Source organism: Delphinapterus leucas, chromosome 18 (assembly GCF_059928025.1).
Source record: "Delphinapterus leucas isolate spDelLeu-1000000601 "Yukka" chromosome 18, BTC_Dleu_Yukka2, whole genome shotgun sequence".
Taxonomy (NCBI): Eukaryota; Metazoa; Chordata; class Mammalia; order Artiodactyla; family Monodontidae; genus Delphinapterus; species Delphinapterus leucas.
The window spans coordinates 70,612,664-70,639,055 of NC_143146.1; the positions used below are offsets into that span (position 1 = coordinate 70,612,664).

General features: G+C 38.7%; 1 protein-coding gene across 9 annotated transcripts in view; it reads right to left on the reverse strand.

Annotated features, from left to right (window-relative positions):
* FRY (FRY microtubule binding protein) overlaps positions 1-26,392 on the reverse strand; it is a 426,510-nt gene that overhangs the window by 91,450 nt on the left and 308,668 nt on the right. For all 9 annotated transcript variants that reach the window (XM_089899275.1, XM_089899270.1, XM_089899272.1 and 6 more), the window contains 12 exons: positions 20,217-20,475; positions 18,587-18,769; positions 15,969-16,055; positions 13,496-13,755; positions 12,902-13,091; positions 12,161-12,285; positions 9,919-9,976; positions 8,493-8,584; positions 8,037-8,209; positions 6,572-6,732; positions 4,884-4,994; positions 1,020-1,174 (listed from right to left, as the gene is read on the reverse strand). In XM_089899275.1, the coding sequence (XP_089755401.1) occupies positions 1,020-1,174; positions 4,884-4,994; positions 6,572-6,732; positions 8,037-8,209; positions 8,493-8,584; positions 9,919-9,976; positions 12,161-12,285; positions 12,902-13,091; positions 13,496-13,755; positions 15,969-16,055; positions 18,587-18,769; positions 20,217-20,475 (1,854 nt within the window). The remainder of the gene's footprint in view (positions 1-1,019; positions 1,175-4,883; positions 4,995-6,571; positions 6,733-8,036; positions 8,210-8,492; positions 8,585-9,918; positions 9,977-12,160; positions 12,286-12,901; positions 13,092-13,495; positions 13,756-15,968; positions 16,056-18,586; positions 18,770-20,216; positions 20,476-26,392) is intronic.

The window sequence follows — 26,392 nt, forward strand, 5'->3', positions numbered from 1 at the left end:
AAAATGGTTCTGAAGAACCTAGGGGCAAGACAGGAATAAAGACACAGATGTAGAGAATGGACTTGAGGACACGGGGAGTGGGAAGGGTAAGCTGGGACGAAGTGAGAGAGTGGCATAGACATATATACACTACCAGATGTAAAACAGGTAGCTAGTGGGAAGCAGCCACATAGCACAGGGAGATCAGCTCGGTGCTCTGTGACCACCTAGAGGGGTGGGATAGGGAGGGTGAGAGGGAGACACAAGAGAGAGGAGATATGGGGATATATGTATATGTATAGCTGATTCACTTTGTTATAAAGCAGAAACTAACACACCATTGTAAAGCAATTATACTCCAATACAGATGTTAAAAAAATAAAATAAAATAAACTTGAGCTGCCTTCTCTGGATTTCTAATACATGATAAGCTCTTTCTTGGGAATAGCTTTTGCAATATGGGGAGGCTTCATTAACCCTTTCGTCTTAGTTATGAAAAAACTTCTTTCAATAAATTATAGAACTGAAATACTCCACTGAATGACTGATTTACATAGCTAGGGCACCGGTTTTAAAAGTGCAATCCATGGAATTCCAGGAGACACATTTTCCTTTTCTCAAGGTTTGGGCAAGAGAAATTTAACATTTTTAGGTTGCTTCCCGAGTTTAGTTTGGTCTCAAAATGGCTGAAGTGCTTACAGTTCATACCTTTCACAAACATTTCTAGAAATTCCTTTAAGGTATCTTTACCATTATTCAAATCCTGCTCTAATACTTCATTATAAATTTCCAGGCAATTAAAAAAAATTTCCAGTCTATAACTACAAACCATTCTCCTGGTAGAATGAAAAATCAACGTAGCTGTAAACTTAGAGGGAATAGGCTATCTGTTGGGGAAAGAGAGGCCATTTTGTATTTCCTTAGAATTTACTCTGTTCAAAGATTTGCAAAAACAGTCAGCTCTCAATTATTCGTACGATGAAGAGTAACCTTAATTGCACTTGCCAGTGCCCAGTACCTTCCACTTAAAGAATTCATACCTGCTTCCACACACAGTTGCTATGGCTTTGAAGCAGCCGGATGCGAGTTGGTAGGAACCAGTGTAGCATCGGTCAATTGCCCAATTGAAAAGATTTATTTGGTCAGGATTTAGTTCCAATAGCAAGACAACAACTTCGCAGCCAAGTTGATGAACCTGAACACATGGAGGAAAGCAATCATTCACGCTCAATGAAAGATTATTCAAGGGAAAGACACAAAATCAAGCTTAGCGAATATAAATTGTGTAAAAGGAAAGCGAACACTAAACATTTATCTTGATTAGTTTTTATTCCAGGAATTCCTCTTTAAGAGGATGCAATGTTGCAACTGAAAACTGAAATGTATAAACTAAATTTGACTCAGTGTAAATCTGTCATATAGGCTCCACTCATTCTCGATTTTTAACTCTGAAAAGGTGATAAAGACTTCATTGGCAATGTTTCTTTTTTGTATTTAAAATATTTTTGAAAAATACATGTATTTGGTTTAAAAAGTTTAAATATATAAAAGGATAGCCTTCATGAATGCAAAGTCTTTTAAGGAAAATGATCAGAGGGAATATGTTTATGAGGCTTGATTACTAAATATATGGTGTACAGCTTAGCTGGCAATCTTTTAAAAAGAAATACAATATCAATAAGCTCTTTTTGATCAGAGACTTTCATATGAAAAGATTATCATACTAGATAGAATTAATGGGATCATTAACTGATGATTCTTGAAGCTACTGTTAAATACTGGATGGTCACATTTGTCCAGGACAAGCCTGGTGTCTGGAGGCTATAATCCCCTCAGAAAGTAACATTTTCCTGCCTCTTCCTGAAGTTGTCCATTCTCCTGCCAGTAGCAACAAGGTGGAGGAGGAAAGATTATGCCTTGTTTGTTCTTATATTATAGGGTATGGGCCCAGATGGGAGCTATATTCTTTTCCTTTCTTTTTTTTTTTCCTTTTTTTTAAACTAAAAATCTTTATTGTGTACCAAAATTACCATTTTTTAAAATTAATTTTTATTGGAGTATAGTTGGGGAGCTATATTCTAATTGGATGGTCAAATATCATCGACCTAGTTCCCCATGGTCTTAAGTACTTAGAAGCAGATAAAAGCTGGTGATACTATTGCAAAGGACTTAAAAACAACATCTCATTAAAAACTTAGTTCAACTTGAAAGAAAATCAGCAGGTTTTTATTGTGCTTTAGAAACTTTATAAAATGTAGATAGTATATAATTCACAAGTAAATGGTGAGTTATGTTAACTAAACACACTAGTGCGAATACCAGAAGAAACCAGATCACCAGCACCACTGAAGCCTGCTTTGTGTATTCTCTTCATCACTAGCCTCTCTTCCTCAAAAGTAACCACTATCTGGATTTCTACCACCATTGGTTAGTTTGAGCTGTTTTGAACTCTGTGTAAATAGAGTTATAGAGTATATAATTTTGTGTCTTTCTTTCACTCAACTTATGTTTAAAAGTCATCAACATTTATTCGTCTTCATTGTTGTATAGTATTCTAATTTATGATTGCTCCACAATTTATTCATTCTACTACTGATGAACATCTGGGTTGTTTCCAGCTTTTGACTTCATAATACTGCTTTGAATATTTCTATACATGTCTTACATTGCACATACTGGATAACCTCTTTTGTAAATTGCTTGTTTAAGTCTCTTGCTCATTTTTCTATGAGTGTCTTTACCTTATTTATTTGTAGAGGTCCTTTATATATTCTAGATAAGAACTCTGTTGGCTTTATGTTGCAAATATCTTTTTTTACTCTACAGCTAGCCTGTTTACACTCTTAATTGTGTCTTTTGGCAAACAGAAGTTATTAATTAGTCTCCCCTTATGGTTAGTAATTTTTGCATCCTATTTAATAAATCTTTCCCTAACCCCAGGGATTAGAATAGCCTTCTGTTTTATTTTCTAGAAACTTCAGTTTTTCAGCTTTCACATTTAGATCTACAAACTATTTTTTTTTCAATTTTTATTTTATATTGGAGTATAGCTGATTAACAATGTTGTGTTAGTTTCAGGTGTACAGCAGGGTGATTCAGTTATACATATTCATGTATCTATTCTTTTTCAAATTCTTTTCCCATGTAGGTTATTACAGAGCATTGAGCAGAGTTCCCTGTGCTGTACCGTAGGTCCTTGTTGGTTATCTATTTTAAATATAGCAGTATGTACACGTCAATCCCAAACTCCCAATCTATCCCTCCCACCCCCCATAACCATAAATTCGTTCTCTAAGTCTGTGAGTCTGTTTCTGTATAAACTATTTCTTCTTTTTCACTCATGATATCTTATTTTTTTCTCTTCTAAAACATTGGCTAGGATCTTTAGTATAATGTTGATAGAAGTAATGAAAATGGGCTTCCTTGGTCATTCTAGTCTCAGAGAACACTTTCAATATTCACAATTTAGTGTGATGTTTACTACTGGGTTTTTTTTGTTTTTAAAGACACCCTTTATCAAACTAAGGAAGTTCTTTTTTATTCTTAGTTTCATTAGTTTCTCTTATGAATGAATGTAGAATTTTATTAATGCTTTTTCTGCATCTATTGAAATGATCAGATGATATTTCCTTCTTGCAACTTTAATATAATTAATATACAAATGAATTGAATGACATTTGAATATTAAACCAATCTTGTAGTTCTTGAATAATCCCAACTTGATCATGATGAATCATCTTTTTAATATATCACTGAATTCAATTTTCTAACATTTTGTTTAAAGTTTCTGTATCTATGTTCATGAATGATTTGCCTTTTAACTGTCTTTCTTGTTAAATTCTTGTCAGGTTTTAGTATGAAGGTTATGTGGGTCTCATAAAACATGTTGAGATATGTTTCCTCTTCATCTGTTTTCTCTTTGAGGATTTGCATTAAATCAATGCAATCTGTTCCTTAAATGTTGAATTAATCCATAAAGCCATCTGGTCCTAAAGTTTTCTTTGTGGGAAGACCTTCAATTATAGATTAATTTTCTTTTTTACTTATATGACTTTTGATTTTCTTTTCTTCTTGTGCTGTGTTTTTCTAGGAATTTGTCTATTTTATCTAAATTTTGAAGTTTATTGGCACAAAGATGTTCATATGTTCTCTTATTTTTAATATCTGTAGCATCTGTAGTGATGTCCCCTTACATTTCTGAGGTTGGTGACATACACCTTATCTCTCTTAATCAGACTTGCCATGGATATACTAATTTTATTAGTCTTTTAACAAATTCAACTTTTGGTTTAAATGATCATTTCCAGTAATTTTTTCTCTTTAATTAGTTTCTGCTCTTATCTCTATTATTTCTTCAATGTACTTTGAGTTTGATATGCTATTCTTTTTCTAGCTTCTTGAAATGGATGCATAGGTCATCAGCCTTTTTTCTTTCCAATATATGCACTTAAGGCCATATTCTAAGCAAGGTTTTATTTAAAACCCACAAGTTTAGTGTGTAGTGGTTTCATTATTCTTCAGTTAGTTAAAAATATTTTTCACTTTATATTTTTATTTATTCTTTGACTCATTGGTTAACTGGAAGAGCATTTCTTAATTATCTTTTTTATTACTGATTATTGGTTTAATGCCATTGTGATCAGAGAACAGAGCCTGTATCTTTCAATCATCTGAACTTTGTGGAGACTTGCCTTATAGCCTAGTTTATAGTCAATTTTGGTAAATGTTACTGTGTTTTTTATCCTGATGCATCATAGTGTAATGTGAACAACACATAAGCCTACAGTTCTGTGGCTGATGTGTGAAGAGACTGTGCTGTGAACAATGCTTAGACAGGTCAGTAACCCAACTGAGGCAGGATAACCAAGACATTTAAAAACAATGTATTTTTGGCTAGTACTTACTCGTAAATCTTGACAAGCCAGAATGTTGTCAAGCCATTTATACAGGTAGCCATCTGGGGAAAGGCCCACATTGTCAAACACTGGGCCACAGCACAACACTGCTGACATTGCCTGATGACAAAACAGAACACAACCTGGGATGACTGAATGGTACACAACTGACTTTAAAACACATACTACTAGATGAGGGTCTTTTTAAAAAAAAAAAAAATTATTTATTTATTTTTATTTTTGGCTGCGTTGGGTCCTTGCTGCTGCGCGCAGGGCCTCTCTAGCCGTGGCAAGCGGGGGCCACCCTTCACTGCGGTGCACTGGCCTCACACTGCAGTGGCCTCTCCTGCTAAGGAGCATGAGCTCCAGGCACGTGGGCCTCAGCAGTTGTGGCACGTGGGCTCGGTAGTTGTGGCTTGCAGGCTCTAGAGCACAGGCTCAGCAGCTGTGGCACAGGGGCCCAGCTGCTCCGCAGCATTTGGGATCTTCCCGGACCAGGGCTTGAACCCCTGTCCCCTGCATTGGCAGAAGGACTCTCAACCACTGCGCCACCAGGTAAGTCCCGATGAGGGTCTTTTAAAGCAGTTATTTCCACAAGATTTTAAAGTATTCCTTAGAAGATTCAATAAAAAATACCAGATTCCCAATTTTGTCTCTTTTTATAAGAGTTAAAACCCATAAATTGAACTTTGTAGACATGTAATTTTATAATAAATCTTTATAATGAAAGGCTGAGATATTCAAAACAAAATGACCATTTCACAGAACTTAAAATAAACTTACCATCAGCGACTTCAAGTGAATGAATTCTGCTATGATAAATATAGCTTTTCAAATTTTGTTTTGATGACAAATATTTAACTAATATACTGAACCAACCAACTTGACAAATACTTGACTGATGCACTATGAAACCATAAATTACTAGATTACATCTTCCTTTAAACCATGAAACTAAAGCAAACTATGTAGAAATAAATAACTGTGATTCTTAATCAAAGATAAAGAAAATGAAGAATATGAACTTTAGTTCCTTTGAGGTGGGGAGAAAGCAAGAGAAGGGAAGATCTTGATTCACTTTGTAATCCGTAGGTCCAAATGATTATCAGGGCCATGGCTTATATTAGCTCCATAAAGTCAAAAGTCAATGTGACAGTTAGCAACTCCTGGTATATATGACTGAGACAATATACAGTTAGTTTTCTAAAGGAAATTAAGCTGTAAGGAATAATGGTTCTGAAAATGTTGAACAGTCCTAGTAGTGTAGAAACTTATTTCTGGGAGTCCTTAGGATAGGAGGAGACTAAAAAGGGAATATATATATTTTAAGTTGGAAATTAACTGGCAAGGCAGTTACTTAAAGGGTAAATAAGCAAAATCTATGGTTTTCATATAGTAGAAACCTTAGATAAAAGTGGGATCTTGGAAAAGTTTCGCATTTTGAAATTGTGAACACAATCGGAATATTTACATGTTTATACATAGCTATCTATTTTGTTTATGTATGGATATTTTAGAATTTATAGAGTAAGCTTATGTATTTATATACGTGTATATATTTGTGTTTTTTTGCATGTGTGCTTATATTTTATCATGTCATATTATATTATTTATTTTAATCTTATTTAAGGCATGGTTGTTTAAGGAAAGAGACCATCAATCTGACAAAAGTCATTCATGAGGCAAAGGTGACCTACCTTTAATGCACAATACTGGTATCTTGTAATCTGATGATTTCTATCACTATAACGATCCAGAGGAGTGAACATAATGCTGAAGGGTCCTGCCCACTGGCTAAATAAGATGAAAAGATGGTGCCTCAGGCTTTGCTGGGGGAAGAGAAATCTTCGGTGGTGAACTAGAGAGAAAACAGAGCTAAGAGTCTACAAGACTGAAAAATACAGTGAATACAGTTTACGTTGCTATTATGCATGATTCTTAAGTTTGGGGGAAAGGAGTAATTTCGTTTTCTAACTCAAGTTTTCTTTACATAATGAAATATGTATTTAAAAAGTCAAGCTTAATTTTCTTTCCTCTCCTCATGTTTCAGTCAACAGCACCTTGTCTCAGAGCAGAAAGCAGAGATAGAAGATGGACTCACAGACACTGTTTTCTAAGCATTATCTAGAGAAACTGCAACACCTTCCACTCGGCTGTTGATTACATATGAAACGTTCTCTTGACTGCTGCTGCGTCTTCAGGAAGAACTGTGAAATACAACGGATAGACTGTCTATCTCAAACAAACATTCTTTAACTGAAGAAGGCAAATCTTTTTTTTTTTTTTTTTTTTTTTGCGGTACGCGGGCCTCTCACCGCTGTGGCCTCTCCCGTTGCGGAGCACAGGCTCCGGACGCGCAGGCTCAGCGGCCATGGCTCACGGGCCCAGCCGCTCTGTGGCACGGGGGATCTTCCCGGACCGGGGCATGAACCCGTGTCCCCTGCATCGGCAGGCGGACTCTCAACCACTGCGCCACCAGGGAAGCCCAAGAAGGCAAATCTTAATTTAGGGTCATCAAAAATGAGGAGGATTGGTAAGAATGTTTTACAACATCATAATGTTAAATCATAATGAAAAAGTAGAAACAGATGAGCTGCAGCTTTTTGTAATTATGTCAAAACATTTTAATTCCAGCAATTAATTTTTATACCAAACTGACCAGCTATTTTTATTCTCTATGCTTCTATTAGATGAAAATGTTTCAGACCCATTTGTTCTATGAAAAAAATCCCAATAATATAATTTCTTAAGCTATATAGAATTCTATATATAATGTGTTGACTGGATAGAGTCAAGAGCAGGAACATTGCTGAGATTATATGTTCACAGATTAGCACAGTGAGAATGAAAAAATAGAGCCTTTGTGAACTTTCCCTCTGAATTACTTCCTTTCTATGGAAATCATACAGGTTCATTTGCAGGTGGGAACCAAAACAAAGAACAGAAATAATGACGAGCACAAAGCCAAAGTTAATTTCTATTGTTGCCCTTCCAACTCTGTGCTGCATGCCCACGATCTGTTCCAAGGATTTCCAAGCAAATAAACGATCCCATCCCAGACCTGCAAACAGGTCAGTAGGTTTAAAGCGGAAAGCACAGTAATGAGGAACACAAATGAGATTTCAAGCACAAAAGGTAATTTGCAGTGAGGCATCAGTGTACCTGGAACACGCTGAATCAAGTTGGCAACCATGGCACTAAAATGTGCCCGGATATCTTTAAGAATTTCCACTTCTTTATCATTTTCAGCTTCCAGGAGCATGCGGGTCAGGTCCACGTACTCTAAGAACAAAGCTCCAAGGGCTAAAGTATCCCGTTCTAAGGCTCCATTGGTGCTGGAATAAGAGGAAATTAAACTTGTAGATTAGTCTTGATGTCAAAGCAGCGCATGCGTCATGGAAAATAAGATTCACTGTTAGAACTCGCACATTAAATTCGTCCTTGACGTTTAGGCAGGGTAAACAGAATATGAAAAAAACAAGGTTTTTTGGACTTTTCGAAGTAAAAGTTAAAGGTAATATATTTTTAAAAAAAAAAAAAAAAGACAGAATGAGAAAAAGAGAGGCAAAGACATCAGTTTGGTGAGGAGAGATCAACTCAGTAGAATTTCCACCTTACCTGTCACTTATTACACCAGCATCAGCCAGAAGTTCAAAAATTCGAAGTAGCTGTAGCCTTAACAAGTCTCGCCGTTCTCGGCGTTTTTTGTTCTGTGCAGAAAGAGGTAATACCACTTATAAACATGGGCACAATAAAGGAAGATGTCATCTAGTCCTTTTCAATTTTCTAAACACAAAGGACAAAAAGTATTTTTCTTTCTTCCTAATCCTTAGAGAAAATGCTTGCTATCACAGGTTATAAGAGAAACAGATCACAAGTGGGCCAATAAATACCTGTAAGTTGGAAATGTTGAGAGTCAACAAGTCTCATTTCCTAGAGGCCTCCAGCAGCTGCTGAAAAACTAAAGCATCAGGAAGAAGTGGCAAAGGACAGTGGACACTAACAGTCCCACCAGTTCTGGTCACAGAGGTAACACTGTTCTTACTTAAATTGCCAAACTTCTGCTACTTCTTGTATCTTATCTACTACATGGGAAGCCTCTTTTTTAGTCTTATTCTATTTTATTTAATTTTTTATCCTGCTACATTCTAAGTTTATCCTTTTCAGAGTTCACTTCAGGGAAGATAATGTTGAGGAAAGTGCTTTATATACCAGATGAAACAAATAATGTTCTTGGCTATTCAACCCCTTATAAAAAAAAGCAAACTAACTACAACCCCAAATTCAATCTTAACTCAAACCTCTTACAAAAGAATATAATATCTTAACATACATATGACTATTTAGGTTGCTTTTCTTTCGTTAAGTTTAGGACTTAAAATCTTTTAAAATCAGAACCAGATTATACTAAATACTCAAATATCAAAAATTAATGAAAATAACAAAAGTTAAAATAGTAAGATTCATTGTTAAAAGCATGTTGGTGAACAGTTGAAAGGTACATTTCTACCTCAACATGTCTTTTCTGTCTGAGAAATACACACATTTTATCCAATTTGATATAAATAAAACACTCAAAAATGAAAAAAAAACACAACATGTTGGTATGTTTGTATTCTTTAGGGGAAACTATTGGGTATGGTTTAAATTCACACTACTGTCCAAATAAACCAAGGCATTAATTATTATTTTTAATAGATCTTTATTGGAGTATAATTGCTTCACAACACTGTTAGTTTCTGTTGTACAACAAAGTGAGTCAGCCACATGCATACACATGTCCCCATATCCCCTCCCTCTTGAGCCTCCCTCCCATCCTCCCTATCCCACCCCTCTAGGTCATCGCAAAGCACCGAGCCAATCTCCCTGTGCTATGCAGCTGCTTCCCACTAGCTATCTATTTTACATTCGGTAGTTTATATATGTCGATGCTACTCTCACTTCGCCCCAGCTTCGCCCTCCCACCCCATGTCCTCAAATCCATTTTCTATGTCTACCTCTTTATTCCTGCCAAGGCATTAATTATATAAATTCAAAATCTTACCTCTGGTCTTCGTTCCAGAGCCTCTTTCATTAATGGATGAAGTTCTTCCACCAATTCTCTATGAATGAAAAAGGTGAGCATTTAGACTTCATTATTGTTGACACCAAATTTGTCACAAAATATAGCCATTCAGTCCCAAATTATCTGCTTTTTAAACATTCTGACATCAAAATCTCCTCTGGCCTTTCCACTTCTGTACCATGTGGTGAAATGGAAATTGCCATTGGCTCGTACTTTGTAGTATCAGTCTTAACTCCAGTGCTACGTATATAATTTGGGCTCAATACATATTTGTTGACTTGATTTAATGTTCCGGAGAGTCTATGGCAAAAATCCCTACCTGAACAACTAAAACCAACAATATTTTGTAAGTGCTTACTAAATTGAAAGCACTTTCCCACAGGCTGAGGGACTGAAGAGAAATAAAATTGATTGCCTAAACAGAAGAAATTTTCAGTCTAATTAGAGCAAAAGAAACAGGTGTAAGAACTATGGCACTACCTTTGGGATCTGTGCTCAGAGGACTGTTGATTTTAAAATAAAGTCTTTTTGGAATTTCAGAGATAAATTCCTTTATTTGAGCTACATGATAAATGCAAATTATGGCAACTACTTTAATAGTGAGGTTCTCATCAAAACCTTTTCTCTTGTGTAGTAAAACTAAAAACTTTTATCAGGTTAATACGTCTGATATTACATGTATATATACTTCATCTGTCCCCATTTTCTTCAATTCTCAGCTTTATAGCTGATAATCTAACCAGCTGTCATCTTTAGGAACTGACTTCTGAATTGCTTTGTCAAAACAGACAAAATTAGGAGATCTAGCCTGTGGCTAGGTATTTCGTCTATAGTCTGCTCCATGTCTGAAAATCTTGTATTTTCTGGTAGAATATTTTGTGCTATTAGACATCACCCTCCAGGGAAATCCAAGGACACGAAGGCAAAAACTCTATGGCATTCTGTACTGAAGAACAGAAATCCTGTATTCCATTCCAGACTTCTCCAACACAGATGCTAGAATTTCCTCAAAAAATGGAAATAACGCTAATGGTCTCCTTCATCTAATAGCAATCATTTATCAAATATTTACGTGTATTTTTACATTTAATCCTCTTGATACATCTATAAGATAGATTCTATAATTACACCATTTTTTTTAAATTAGAGAGATACACTTTATTTTTATTTATTATGACAATTTTACAGGTGAAGGAACTGAGTCCCAGGGACAGTGTTTTCCACACCCACGTGGCCAGTAAATTGCGTAATCTTACTTGCTCCTAGGAGTACTCAGACGGTAAGATATGCAAAAGAGCCTTAGGTTCTTTGGGAAAGACATTAGGTAATTCCAGGAATTGTTTTTATTATCTTCTTGTAGTATTTCTGTATGATGCTTTGTCTTAACTAATTAATCAGTGAAAACACTGGTTAACTGGCACTCAAGTAGTCAGAGCTCACAATTGCTTTTTTTAAGGATAAAATTTGACTCTATACTGTAACAGATCTTTTTCAGTTGCTTCTAAAACATCTCGCTAATCTTTATTTTTCAGATAGGGTTTCTCACAGATGCTTGGAGCTTTCCCTTCTCTGTGTATAGGAAAAACTAAGATTTTCTTTGTTTTTATGGGTTTTCGTTGCTAGATAAAATCATCAGAGGCAGCCTGAAATAAAAGTTTATGATGACTCTTTGAAAAGGCTTTGACACTGCCTCAGCTGGAATGGTTATTTGATTAAAGGTGTGAAATGAGTAAGGAATCCAGAAAGTGAGACATAATGGTTCTCTTAAAGCAGATACAGCATCGTATAGAAAGACCAGCAAGCGTGACACATAACAGACACCCCTGAAAGTGTTCTGTCAGTGTTTAACCTTTGAGAGTCTGTTGTATAAGTGGCTGATGAGCAGACACTCGTGGTTTTGACGTTATAGCCTCTGAACAGTCTGGCTAACTGGGGATTGACACGGAATTATCTTCATTTATGGTTATCTAAAACAAAGCTTGCAAGTGAGAGAAAATCTGAGATGTAAAATCAAAGTTGCAACGTCTAAAAGTGAAATTCGAGGCAGTTGCAGGGAATGCTTGTCACGCGCGTGTCAACCAACAAGGACATAAAGGGAATTGTGCAAAGCCTGCAGACCTCCAGACACATGCCAAACACGAACTCAAACTTGAGTTAGAAGCAGGAACTACGATAGCAGCAGTATACAGGAGTTTAGAACAACTCATTAAGACTACCGTACCTGAAAACAAGGGAATTTGTCCTTCCAAATCCTAAAACTAAGGACTCTGTGATCTCAATGCCCTCTAGTCTCATCAAAGGCACCAACTGCTTTAACAGAACTCCCACCGATGGGGTGCCTATGGCCTGAAACAAGTTGTTAAAAGTGAAAAAGAGGTAACATGATAACTGATGCTTCTTTTAATCAAACGATGATTCCATTATAACAGTTTTAAAGTACTGAACCACATCCCAAGGCACTGCCATCATTTCAGGAAAAAAAAAAAAAAACACATAAAATTTAAAACAGCACAATGAATGCATTTTTTTACCTGGGACACAAATTCTAAAGAACATTCGTATTATAAGAGTCTTCTTTTTTTTTTTTTAATACTTAAATCCACAAAACCATCTTTAACAAGATAAGTTAATCAAGACATGGTTTAAAGGTGAACACTCGTGAGGAGTGAGAGAAATGTGGTATGTAGGACATGAACCAAACCTCAGGGTGCTAATAAATATAAGTCACTCTACGACCTTAGGCAAGTTTCTTAACTTCCCTTTATTTTCAGTTCCCCACTTGTCAGGGAGGAATAATAAATTATTCACACAAACGCTCAATGGAATTTAGAAATGTGTAGGATGAAAATCTGATCCCATATATTCCAGATGGCAGGCACAGTGCAATTCACACTGTGAAATCTAGACAAACAAGCTAAAAAAAAACCTTACAGAATAATTCTTCTGAAGCATGTCATGTCACCTTGTTATCGTAGCTCACGGTACCATCAGGTGTAGTCGCCATTATTTCTGGAGTGGAAGCTCGTAAGTGTCCCGGGCTCATAATACTGGGTTTTGCGACTCCAAAACAAAGAATAAGGTAATTTCTCCACAATGTAACATAGCTGTCTCCGCTGCCGGCAGTGCTGGTTTTCTTGGCATTAATTGGGCTGCTAGAAATACGAAGTCAAAAACAAGAGTGAAACTAAGTTCCGGATTTTAGGTATCACTTATTAAATAAAGATCCTGGGAAGCGCTCCAACTGAGTTGAACAATTGTCTGTCAAGGACTGTCTGTCTGGACAGGGAATGTCTCTATTGGATGGAAAGCTGAATAGAACTTTTCACCGGTAACGGGCTGAGATTCTATACTCAGACAATCATAATGATTATTAAGGGAGGAAAAAAAAATTAGCTCTAGACAAGAACTTTTAACCTGTATTTACTCAACGTGAAGACTTCTGTAGTAAGATGGTCAGAAACTAGAGAATTATATCCCGATCTCATATATAAAACAAAAATGTAAGAGGGCAAATGGTGAAACAAACGAAACAGAGGGAAGCGTAGGGGTCCCTTACTTCGGGTCCACCAGAGGCATCACGGACTGCAGCCGCGTGAAGGCGTAGGGCCAGGCGTAGCTGAGGGCAGTGGGGCAGTGCTTGGGCAAGTTCTCCTGCCGGAGAAAGCTGAAGAGGCAGAGGACCCAGGGGTCTTTGACAGACTGAGCGAAAATCCAGACGTGGGAAGGGCTCTTCACATCGTAATGGCTGTTGACCAGGACGGCGTTCCACTCCACCAGCCACTGTAGGTCCACGCTGTGGGTCAGGGGTAAGGTCGCCTGCAGGTGTAAGAAACAGGCGATGAATCGGTGCTGAACGGCAAGCTCCACATCCTCGACCTGCCTCAGCCCAATGCCCCTTCCTCCACGATGCTTTTCCCGTCCACCTCTGCAATGGGTCCAGCTTGGAACCTGAAGCACCCCTCCCACACCGGACCTGGGTTTGCAGTCACGGCCGTTCCTATGGGAGGCCGCAGGCAGCGGAAGTGCAGAGTTTAAGGGCAGGGGTCAATGTCGCACAGCCCCATACACTAGTACCCAGGAGCTGCCCACTAAATACTTGTCAAACAATTATACAACACGAGCTAATTTGAACTTGAACATGGATTTGCCAACTTAAAATTCTGAAAAGTTATTAATCTCTGAGATTCCTAAGTGTGTTATTATCCCTGTAATTAGTTTTTTTTTTTTTTAAGCCATGATCTTGTTTACCTTTACTTGGACCAAAATACATTCTCTCCCTGGCTTAGGGAGATGGCTAAGTGCAATCTCTTTTATGAAGGGTATTTTACTAATGATTTTTGAGGTAAGATACCTACTTATTCTTGTCCTATGATATCAAGCCAAAATAATACATTCTAAAACCTTTGGAAAGATATCTATATCCATATTTAATCTATATTATATAGAGACATATATTTATATATTGATACCACATAATGTCTTATATTTCATTCTCTTTTAAGTCCAGAGTATCAAAGCTGAGGGAAGACCAAGTTTCAAGTAATCTAGCTGTCGTACGTGGAGAGAAAATCGCTGTTACGTTTGTCAGGTATTTAAAGTGACCCATTTTATCTGCTGGGTCTCTGAGTTCCCATGCGCCAGAGTGCTGCACCTGGGGCTTCCATGGTTAATGTGCTGAAGAGGCGCAGCTTCAGCTTCAGAGCCAGAGACTTAAGGCTCCAACACTGGCTCTGCCCAAAGCCCCTGACATAGGAACATTTCTGAACACCCCAGAGTCTCTGTCTGCTTAATTTATGACTTGGAAATTATAATGCTGATCGCACTTAATCTTTAAGTGGATGACATGAGATAAGGGATGTCAAAACCTGGCACAAAGCAGGCGCTACTTCCCCCCATGCCTCTTCTCCCCCTTCAGTGCATCTTCCTACGTGCAGTACTGCTGATCTGGTTACCCAGGCTCAAGATTCAGACTCTGATAAACACAGAACAAAATCACAGGAACAGAACATAATCTGCAGGGAAACAAGATATGTATATAAAACAATTACGCCTGACTCTTCCATTCAGTGTCAAAACAATCTGAATTTCTAAAAGAAGAGGTAGAGGTATTCACTATCACTGTTAAGGTCTGCACTGCTTGGCTAATAGTTTTAGTAATTATCATTAATATTCCAACCATAAGCAAGAACAGGGTTGCTAAAAATAGGGATCTGTGTTCGCTCTCTGTTAGAAAAGGTCATTAAAACGCTCACAGGTGCCTTTAGGTTTTATATTTATTTATAGATCTTTGTCAAATATGTTTATATTCATTTATAGCTATTTGATCAGAATATACAAGGCGCATTGGCAATGTGGATTCTGCAGATGTGCCCTGCCTCTCTTCAGTTACTTAGCTAAAATCAATCCAAGTCCCATAACTATGCTTTACTAATTAAAAAAAAAAAAATCAGGTAATTAAAATCGGTTTCAATTTTCCTTCTACTTCATCAGAAATTGAAAGCTGCCAATATGCTCTTTAAAACAAAGAATGTATTTGTGTAGCAGATAAACCTCTACGAGATTCAGAGTCCAGAGAGGGTCAAGTCCAGGCCCTGAGACTCTGTGTGACTACAGCCCTGCCCCTTAATGTTTTTGAGTTTCAATACCTATGAGGGTCAAAATAGATACTAAATGTGAAAGCACCTTGTAAACTGTAAAACAACACATAAATATAGGTTATATAGCATTAAGTGTAATAAATAAAGCAAATTAATTTTCTGAAGGAATCCTGAGCAATTCTTGAAATTGCAATTTGCAAAACTTTATCTATCTTCCTCAGACTCAAATTTTGATTTAAATTTATCTGAAGGTCTCCTGAGCTAGTATTTGAAAAGCTAGTCTTGTTTCCCTAAGGACTTTTGTTTTGGTTTATTAACCTGACATAAAATCCCAGAATTCTTCCATATCATTTTTCTTTGTGTCTCTTTTCCAGCCAGGCCCAGAGCTTATACTTAAGAACTATCAACAATCAGGATCAAAAGTGTACTTACTGAATCCGAAGCTGCTACGTGAATAAAACTTTCGAGAATGGAAGAACTTAGCTGATCCATGACATCAATCATAGGCCTGTCATCGTCCTGTACATAAAGGAGACGATTACTCTCCATGGGAAAACGAATCCTTCCACCCTCTCCACCGCCTTTGTCCAGCATGTGAAGCATAACAGCTTGCAAGGTAGTGATAAGGGTTTTCTCACAGAAAAGTGAGTGCCACGGTGGTGAAAGGTAGTGGGTAAAACTCCCTATGATTCTGAGTTTAGTCTTACAAGTTTCAGCGGAAGATAATTAGAGCTCCAATTTGACGTTGTACTGAAAAGACACGTACCTGAATTTCAAAAACTCATGCACATACAGTTATTTAGACTGGAATCTAAATCTCAGCATCACACATTATTCACTAAAGTGTTCATGTTGTCATTAATTTTAGAAAATGGAAAAGCCATGAAAATGCTACTTACTCAAGTCACTGATCTGCTAAAATAACTGGTAAATTGTTGACTGTGATTGCATTTCAGTCCCAAAGAAACTGCACAGGAGACTGACCACACACTCTCTGTAGTATCTATGTTGTGCACAGCTATTTGGTAAAAGAAGCAAATTGGAAAAAAGCACAGGAGAGAGTATCTTACAGGAAATTCTCCTACATGATAGTGCGTATATACATGAACATGTGTGTTTGCCATCCTTTATCATAGAAAGGCTCAGAAATATGAAATTATTTACTTAGCAGCCTTATAGGAAAGCTTCGGAATGTCCTTACTCATGTACGAATGAGAATGGTTTCAAAAAGGTTGTGGCTGAAAAAAACCAAACAACAAAAAACCAAGCTTGTAGATACAGAGACCGGATTGGTTGGTTCCCAGAGGCGGGGGGCGGGGAGGGGTGGCAAAATGGGTAAAGGAATCAAAAGGTATAAACTTCCAGGTATAAAATAAATACGTCATGCAGATGTAATGCACAGCATGGCGACTACAGTGAACAAGACTATCGCATATTTGAAAGCTGCTAAGAGAGTAGATCTTAAAAGCTCTCATCACAAGAAAAAAAAATCCTGTAGCTACGAATGGTGATGGATATTAACTACTTACTGTGGTGAACATTTCACAATATGTACAACTATGGAATCATTATATTGTACACTTGAAACTAATAATGTTGTATGTCAATTATACCTCAATAAAAAAAATTACACACACAAAAAAGCTGTGGCTGGTCAAAGAAAGCACCGTATGAGAAATATTCTTAACACAGTCGGCTGGAATAGCAGTTAAGAACCTGGGCTGAAGAGGCATGTACATCTGGTTTTCAATTCTAGCTCTACCACATCCTAGTTGTTGATTTTGGGTAAGGCATTTAAGCCCCCTAAACCTCAGTCTCAGAATCTGCACTATGGGAAAAATAACAGTACCAATTCTTAAGTTATTGTGAGGGTTCAGTGAGATAATATGTATAAAGCACAGCTCACTGCCTGACACATACATGGTAATTATTATTATCGTTATTTCATAATTAGAGACTTAATGGAGGTTTATCAAAATGCAGCATGTCCTAGAGATCCATTCACCAGATCCCAGAGATGTCCTAAAATACATCAGAAAGCTTGCTGCAGAAATGTGAACAGAAACGATTGGGATACATTCGAAAATATTTTGGGAAGACACTGATCATTTTAAGGATCATGAAACCAAGATTAGAGACTTAAAACAAGAAAACAGAAAGTAGTATTTTTCTAAAGAAGTATGTTACATAAAAAGCTGGTCCTTCTTTCATCAACTTGTGGAGAGAGTTTGGCCACCTGTGCCGACAGGCAATGAAACTTAACTTCTAAACAAGGGTGTACAGCCCTTGACCAAGTGCAGGAGAATAGCTGGAGTCAGTCATGGTTATTAGACAGCTTACTTCTCCCATCTCAAGTGGACATATTTTCTTGTGATGCCATTTTTCTACCACTATTGAGATTAAACAATTTTCAGTAAGCCAGACTGTTTGGTACCTTGCTCTTTTTAAACGGGATGCATGGTTTTCACAAGTTCATTCTCTAATATAAATGTAATATCTTCTTAATTCTATGTACGTTGAACATTATGAAAGAAAATGATCTATAACTGAAGCCTAAGATTCACTTCTTCACAAAGCACCACCTCTTAGAGAATCAGGAATAGTCTATTCTTGTGCCCTCAGAATATATGACTTAGCTCTTGTAGGTCAAGAGTACGATTTCATAATTAAAAACCCACCCTGGGCTTCCCTGGTTGCGCAGTGGTTGAGAGTCTGCCTGCCGACGCAGGGGACACGGGTTTGTGCCCCGGTCCGGGAAGATCCCACATGCCGCGGAGCGGCTGGGCTCGTGAGCCATGGCTGCTGAGCCTGCGCGTCCGGAGCCTGTGCTCCGCAACGGGAGAGGCCACAACAGTGAGAGGCCCGCGTACCGCAAAAAACAAAACCAAACAAAACCAAACAAAAAAAACCCACCCTGAATCAAAAATTATTTGTTGACATCATGGGACATGGAAGTACATAAAATAGTAATGCATTCTTTACAGTTTTTAACCTAAACTTTGAAACTGTTGAAAGATATGAATTGGAAAATTCAGAAAAATAATCCATACCTCAGGCTGACCCAGGGTGATGAATAAAGCTCGAATTTCCTTGAGTATTAAAACAGACAGTTTGCGTGTGGCCACCTGGAAACTGCAGAGTAAAACCAGAGCAAAGCCTTCCACGGCATGGAGTACACTGCAGTGGGGACCTCGCTCCGAATGGATTCGGTGGCTGGAGCCATTGGCAATGAGCTATTGTGCAATAAGAACAACATTCTATGTTCAGAAAAACAACAGTGGAAGAAGCAGCCACTCTTCTATGTACATCTTCTGGCATGTTTGACCTTGTAATACTAAAATAAATTATACCAGCTTAGAACCACACATGTCTATGAATTCATTATTATTCATGAAATATCATAGATCCCTTTTTATTTTCAGACCAACTGTCACTTTGGAATACCATCAGCCCTCTGTTACCTCTGATAAGGAATAACTTTTCAAAGGTTATTAGCAGGAAAAAAAAACAAAACTGCTTCCATCCGTACCATTTGAGATGACACTGTATATTTAATTAAAGTGTCCTAATTTGGCTTTACTTAAATTCTCTATAGAGAATTCTCTATTTTAGTTACTACTAAATTGAATTTTCAAACATTGATTTGCTAATCAGACTTCTTTTCATGTTAGATTTTAATCCGGGTTTTGCATGTTAATGAGATGGGTTCCGAAAGTTCCCAAACCAAATGAGTCTCAAACAAAAGCACGCCAGACAACAGGGCAGATTCCACCTCCGTTTCAGTCTCCCTTTTTCAAGCATAGTAATCCTTGTTTTCCTCCCTGTCATCTTTTGGCAAGTGTAGGACACAAGGAAGGAGTAATGCCCTGAAGCTCATCTCTGAGGTTAGCCCATCTGGGACCCTAAATGCTATCATACTTCCCAAGCCTCGACATTCCTCAGACCCTCAGCTAAGCTCTTCTCCAGCCAGACCCCTTCTCTGTCTGCTCATTGCCAACACCAAGTCACACAGCCCTGGTTCTCATTTGACAACACTCCTCCTCAACCTGCTCTTCAAAATGGTATCATTAATTTTTACCATTCAGGACTGAGGCAGGAAAGAATAAAGAAACCACAAGACTTCTTTCTTCTCTGGATATTGGAGAAAGCAACCAATTTGTTGCTGACTAGGGGGAAAACACTGGTGGGCAGCTAACTTTTATATATCCATATCCAACTCTATATCCATATTCATATCTATATCTATATCTGCTCTAGAGTCATATCCAGATCTAGATCCATATCCATATTCATATCCAAATCTAGATACACATCCACATCCAGCTCTAGATCCATATCCATTTCCAGCTTTATATCCACATCCATATCTAGATCCATATTCATACCCAGCTCTATATCTCTTCCCTATGGTCATTTGCTCTTACAAATAGATTTATAATCATGATTCTCTGAAAAAAACATCCTTTTCTGCTCCATAAATGGCCTTGCTAATGTTAATAAATCTAACCCGAGGTGGCATACGATGCCCTGAATTTCTTGGCCACAATTTAAGCAGATGGAAAAACTTAGGGCCATCTCTAGGTAGCTGAAAGTAAGAACCACAGGGTTCTCTGGGCTGCAACTTATTTATATATGTGCAACATAAAGAATATAAATTAGTGGGCAAAGGGTGAAAATCACCTCTGAATTTCTGATCTTGTTGGCTTGTTCGTAGACTTTTCCTTGAGTTTGTATGACCAGTTTCCACTGGGTGAGGAGCTGCAGCAGTAACTTGAGGGATGAATCAAGGAGTGTGTGATGCATGTCATTCACTTCCCGGAGCAGGAAGTTGGTAAAGCCAAATAGGACATCTTCCCTCCAGTCTGAGAAGTCAACAAGTAAACCCTGAAGAGAATTTTGTGCAATATGTCGCAGTTCATCGTCCATGTGAATAGAGAGCCTGTGAGATGAATAAAGACAATGAAGTCATTTACTTTATCAGTTTTTCTTCTATATCTGTAAAGGAACATATATAAGGCCAGAGCCTTTTACTGTATCTGAAAAATGGGTCACTCTCCCCTAATATATTATTATAATTTTCACTCAGCTCCCCTAATGTTAACATCTTATATAACCATGGTACGTGATCAAAACTGAGAAGTTAACATCGGTACAATGCTATTAACTAAAATACAGATTTTATTCAGATTTCACCAGTGTTCCATCAATGTCCTTCCTGTTTCGGAATGCAATCCGAGATACCATGTTGCACTTAGCTGTACGTGAATCCTTTTTAATACATTACTGACTACAGAATAAATTAGTATCAAACTTTACCACTTTTAAGGATGGTCCTGGAGAAACTAAGGGACTCATCCAGAAGTTCAGTGAAAATGACTAATTAAAAGTTAGGCCAGTTGTCCTCAATTGGTTTGGCCCCCACGAAGGGAGTTTTGGTAACGTCTACAAACATTATTGGTTGTCACAACTTGGAGTGTGCTCCTGGTATCTATGTAGTAGGTAGAAGCCAGGGATGCTGTTAAACATCCTACAATGCACATGACAACTCCGATGACAAAGAATTCTCTGACCTAAAATGCTGACAGTGGCAAAGTTGGGAAATCCTGAGTTTGTCAACTGAAATAATATCAGTGTATTTATGGTTTAAGCCAGAACATCATAATAATATTATTAAATAAATATCAACATTGGTATGGAGCGTTTATAGTTAACATCATGCTTTATAGATTCATTCATTCACTTATTTAATAAACAAATGTTTTTGAGGTCCTCCTAAGATTCAGGCCCTCCTAAGATTCAGGATATGGAGTACGGTATGGCTGTGTTTACTGGGTAGGGTGTTAGCAAGAGCGAGGTATGAGACAGTCCTGGAGAGAGAGCAGGAGTGGCTTGCTGGAGGGTCTGTGGGCCACCCAAGGAGGCAACACAGCAGGAAGAGGTTAAGTGTGAGTGCTCTGGGATCAGAATGCCTGATCATGCATTAGCTATGTGACCTCATGCCACTTACTTAACCTCTCTAAGCCTCAGAGCCTCATTTGGAACATGGGGAAAATAGCTGTACTTGTATCTCATAAACCTGTTGTGAGGTTCATTGAGATGATCTATGAACAGCGTTTAGTACCACAAGGAGCATGCAGTAGGCACTCAGTACAGGTTAGCTCTTACTATGAGAAGAAAATGAACTGTATTCAGAAAGTTACAGGGGAAGTAACATGATTAGATTCACATCTGAGAAAAGAAAGTTAGGCAGCAACATGCAGGATGCCTTGGAGGAGTCACAGGACTGAGGGCAGAGACCAGCTGGGAGGTCACTGCAGTGACTCAGGCACCAAGTGGCGGGGGCCTGACCCAAGGCAGAGAAGTAGTAAGGAAGGGAGAGATGGAGAGCAAAGATACCCAGGAGACAGAATTTCCAGGACTCAGCATCCTGGAATTGTTCAGTGTCAAAGAAGAAGCTGGCCAAGTCAACCGGGGCCCCCATTAAATAGGACAAACGAAGTATCTTCAACCAACAGAAAAAGAAACTGTGAACCAGAGTGGTTAAGGAATTTCCTCAAAGTCCAGGATTCCAACCCAGAACTTCTCATCTTTAATCCAAAGTTTTCTCCATAAAACAGGTCTGATACACTTACATATTTTTGAATAGGTAGTATTTCAAAAACTTGATACTGAATACCCTTCTTATTCTCTAGAGTATAAAGTACACTAATTGGTCCAAATTTGACAATATAAACCAGACAAAAGCTCATTAATGAGCAGATATATACCAAGTCAGGGAAGATATATTTTCTGTTCCAAAAGCAAGTTAAGCTCTACAAAACTGCTGAGAAGGAAGAGCTGAGCTAATTCTTCAGGGCAGACTTGCTATTAAGTCTATAGTTGTTAAGTAGGTCATAGTTGCTGAAATAACACACAGAGGTCTTTAACCTGGGCTTCTAGTTAAGGACTAAGGCAGGAATTTACAAATTTTCTTTGTATTTTAATCAGCAGCTCCATTTTTTTTTTTTCAAAAAATTTTATGTAGAGCTCTAGTATATAGTACAACCGAGTTGTGGGACTTCCCTGGTGGCACAGTGGTTAGGAATCCACCTGCCAATGCAGGGGACAGGGGTTCGAGCCCTGGTCCTGGACGATCCCACATGCCGCGGAGAAACTGAGGCCGTGTGCCTAGAGCCCATGCTCCGCAACAAGAGAAGCCACCGCAATGACGCCCGCACACTGCAACAAAGAGTAGCCCCCGCTCGCCGCAACTAGAGAAAGCCTGCACGCAGCAACAAAGACCCAACATGGCCATAAGTAAATAAATAAATTTATTTATTTATTAAAAAGAAAAAACCGAGTTGTTCTGGTTGAAGCTGGGTAAAGGACCTGAAGCCCCCCATGTGAGAGGAAACATTCCTTCAATCTACAAGCAGCTTCCAGCCACCTTTGCAGCCCATGGTTTGAAAACACTAATTTATGGAAAACACTTGAGGTCATGTTTCCATCTTAAGTTTATTGTTCCAATTTATTACATTTACACCTGTCTATAGTCCTGAATGTCTCAGAGAATAAGCTTCTGCAGATGACAGACCACCTTTTAAGGACAGGAACAGGAGGCACTCAGCAAATGTCAACTGATGGTAATGGTATTGTTCATTGTTACGGGTTGTGTCTCCTCCCAAATTCACATGTTGAAATCCAAACACTCAGCACCTGAGAATATTACATTATTTGGATATAAGGTCATTGCAGATGCAATTAGCTAAATTAGGATGAGGTCATGCTGGAGTAGGGTAAAATCCATATGTCTGGTGTCCTTATAAGAAGGGGAGATGTGGAGACAGACGCACACAGGGAGAACACCATGTAAAGATAAAGGCAGAGATCAGGGTGATGCTTCTATGAACCAAGGAAGGCCAAACTATGCCAGAAACCCCCAGAAGCTAGGAGAGAGGCATAAAATAGATTCTCTCTCACAGCCTCAGAAGAAAGCAACCCTGATGACTTCTAGCCTGTGGAACTGTGAGACAATAAATTTCTGTTATTTAAGCCACCCTGTTTGTGCTACTTTATTACACACATGAAACTAGGCAAGCACATATCTTTAGGGTCAAAAGTCAAAATAAAAACCATGCCATGGCCTATTTAGATGAAGCTTTTAAAGAAGGGCCAATACTTTCAGATTTCCAATGAGATTAATTCTACTCTTCGTCTAAGTTTGGCATCATTCGCAATTTGCAATCTGGAAGCTGCCTTAACTTTAAACCAACAGTGCAGGATCATTTTAAGGACTCTGAGACCCCAAGGTGGTGCAGCTCTTGCTATTTTTGGTGACACTCCTCTTGAAATCATGGTATTCACATGCCTCACCAGTGAGAACACTCAAAAATATTCCTGGAGTACGAAGAGACAGGACCAGGGAGGGGAGGGAGCTTTGGGAATAAAAGGCCCAGTTGATAATAAACGTGGAATATTTGTGGAAGAAAAAGGTCCAGTGTCACAGAACTGAGATGGAGTGAAAATAACGTATCAAGGCAAGTCTGAGTGGCAACAGGTGAGGGAGAAGAAGAAGTTGTGAGAAGAGCCAGAGCCCCGCCCCCGTGTCATTCCTTGGAGAGTCTAAGTAGGGAGCTGCCTATCAGATACAGTCGCCGTTTCTTCCACCCAGATCTTCCTCATTTTTACTTTTGTTAGATTTTAACCAGATAATCACAGATCATCTTGTGAAGCGCATGGGATTTAACATTATAAAACAGAAAACAGGAAAAAAAATTTTGGTTAATGAAAAAGGAAAAGAAGATTCAGTTAAAGGAGAAAGATGCTCAGCCATCCTGAGGATGCAGGATGTGCAGGGAAGCTGCATGATGCTGGCCGACCTATTTACAGTCTCACAATGCCTGCTGGTCCAGCAAGCAAGGAGTGGCTGAGGAGAGGACATCCGCCAAACTCCCGCAGGGTCATCCCACTGAGAAGCCAGAAAAGAAAGGACAGGTTCTTGCCTGTGAACAACTGTGATGACAATAAACAACAGTCCTGTGAGAGTCTGGTGGCAGCAATTCAAAGAGAAGAGAGACGTTCAGAGAAGGCAGCTCAGGAAGTCTGACTAGGTTGGGGGATCCGAGGAAAAATTTCTAAGACACTGATCTGGTTTCCAGGAGCTTATAATGGGGTCACGGGTATATGGTTACACACAAAACCACCAAGGGGGCCTGAAGGGACTCCACCGTGACACAGCAGTGATGCATCCCAAAAGAAACCGTTATTGCCAACATCAACTGCATCTGTCCTTCCCCAGCAGCCGCCATGAGGCTCATGGACCAGCCTGGCCTGATTAACCAGGCGGCGACATTCTGCATGAGCCAACAGTCCCGAGGCCCTGCTTGGAGTGATCTAGGACAGGGGTGTGGTGTGAGGAGCACTTACACTAAGTAAGGATGTGGGTAAAAGGGGGAAAACCCAGAACTTGAGCAAGGCCGCCTTCTTGGTTGGTCAGATCAGACAAACGACTGAACAGAAACACTTTCGTAAAGGTGAGCTCAGGTTCAGAGGGAATCAGCTCAGTCGCTTTGAAGAATTTTGTTGCTAGAGGTGCATGAAGGAAAAGGGAGTGACTTCAAATTCACAAACTATACCCAGAAGAAAAGATCCATTAGGAGGAACAGCCTCCTCTCAGCTCTGGCAGGACTGACACAAGGTTATCAGGCAGCGGTGAGGGACCTGCTGCCCCATAACGTCACCAAGGGCAGCAGAGGAAGAAATGGTTTAGAAGTGAAGCCCTGGAGACAAAGGTTTCCAAAAGGAGGGACTTGCTGACCAGTGGACTGTTAACCTCTGGCATGTTCACCAGAAGTGGCGGAAACTTCTTCTCTAAGGTATTAAAGAATGAACTCCCGGTACTTCCCTGGTGGTCCAGTGGTTAAGACTCCGTGCTCCTTGTGACCACCTAGAGGGGTGGGATAGGGAGGGTGGGAGGGAGACGCTAGAGGGGGGGGATATGGGGATGTATGTATACGTATAGCTGATTCACTTTGTTATACAGCAGAAACTAACACACCATTGCAAAGCAATTATACTCCAATAACGATGTTAAAAAAAAAAAAAAGACTCCGTGCTTCCAATTTAGGGGGTGCGGGTTCAACCCTGGTCAGGGAACTAACATCCCACATGCCGCGTGGCGTGGCCCCTCCCGAAAAAATAAATAAATAAAATTAAATGGGAACTTTATTAAAAAAAAAAGAATGAGAGCCCACCTTTCTACAGAATTGCATCTCAATTAAAATAAGATTAAGTGGTTTATCGAGGCAATATATGCGATTGAGTCTACAGTTCTCACCCAGCTACTCAAAACAGCTAGCTGCCCCCCACTACACAAAGGCTGAAGACTGAATGATAAACAGAAAATGATAAATAGCTTTCAGATACCACTAAAGATCATGAAATTGTATATGCATTACCTCAGAAAGTTCCTCAAGCTGTAAAGAAACACTGCACAAAATGTTTGCCATTTTGTATAAAACCAATGACATTTGTCACTTCTATTTGGCTTCTGGAAAATTCTGTACATTTGGGCAACCAACTTTACTCTTCTGAAGTTCAATCTCTTTGTCCGAAAATAGGAATGCATATGTCCCCAGCTTTCCTAACATAAAGTATATGAAAGTGCATTGTACATCGTGGTATAATATGTTATTCATGTTTAAAGATGCCTAAAAATAATAACTAACATTTGCTGAGAGCTTACTGTGTTCTAGGCACGATGTTAAGTGATTTATATGCATTGTTTAATTCTCACAACCCTATTTCAGATTTCTGAAAGGAGGGCAAACATGGAACAGCAAACCCTTAGTGCATCTACAGTGCTGCAGGAAGGGACA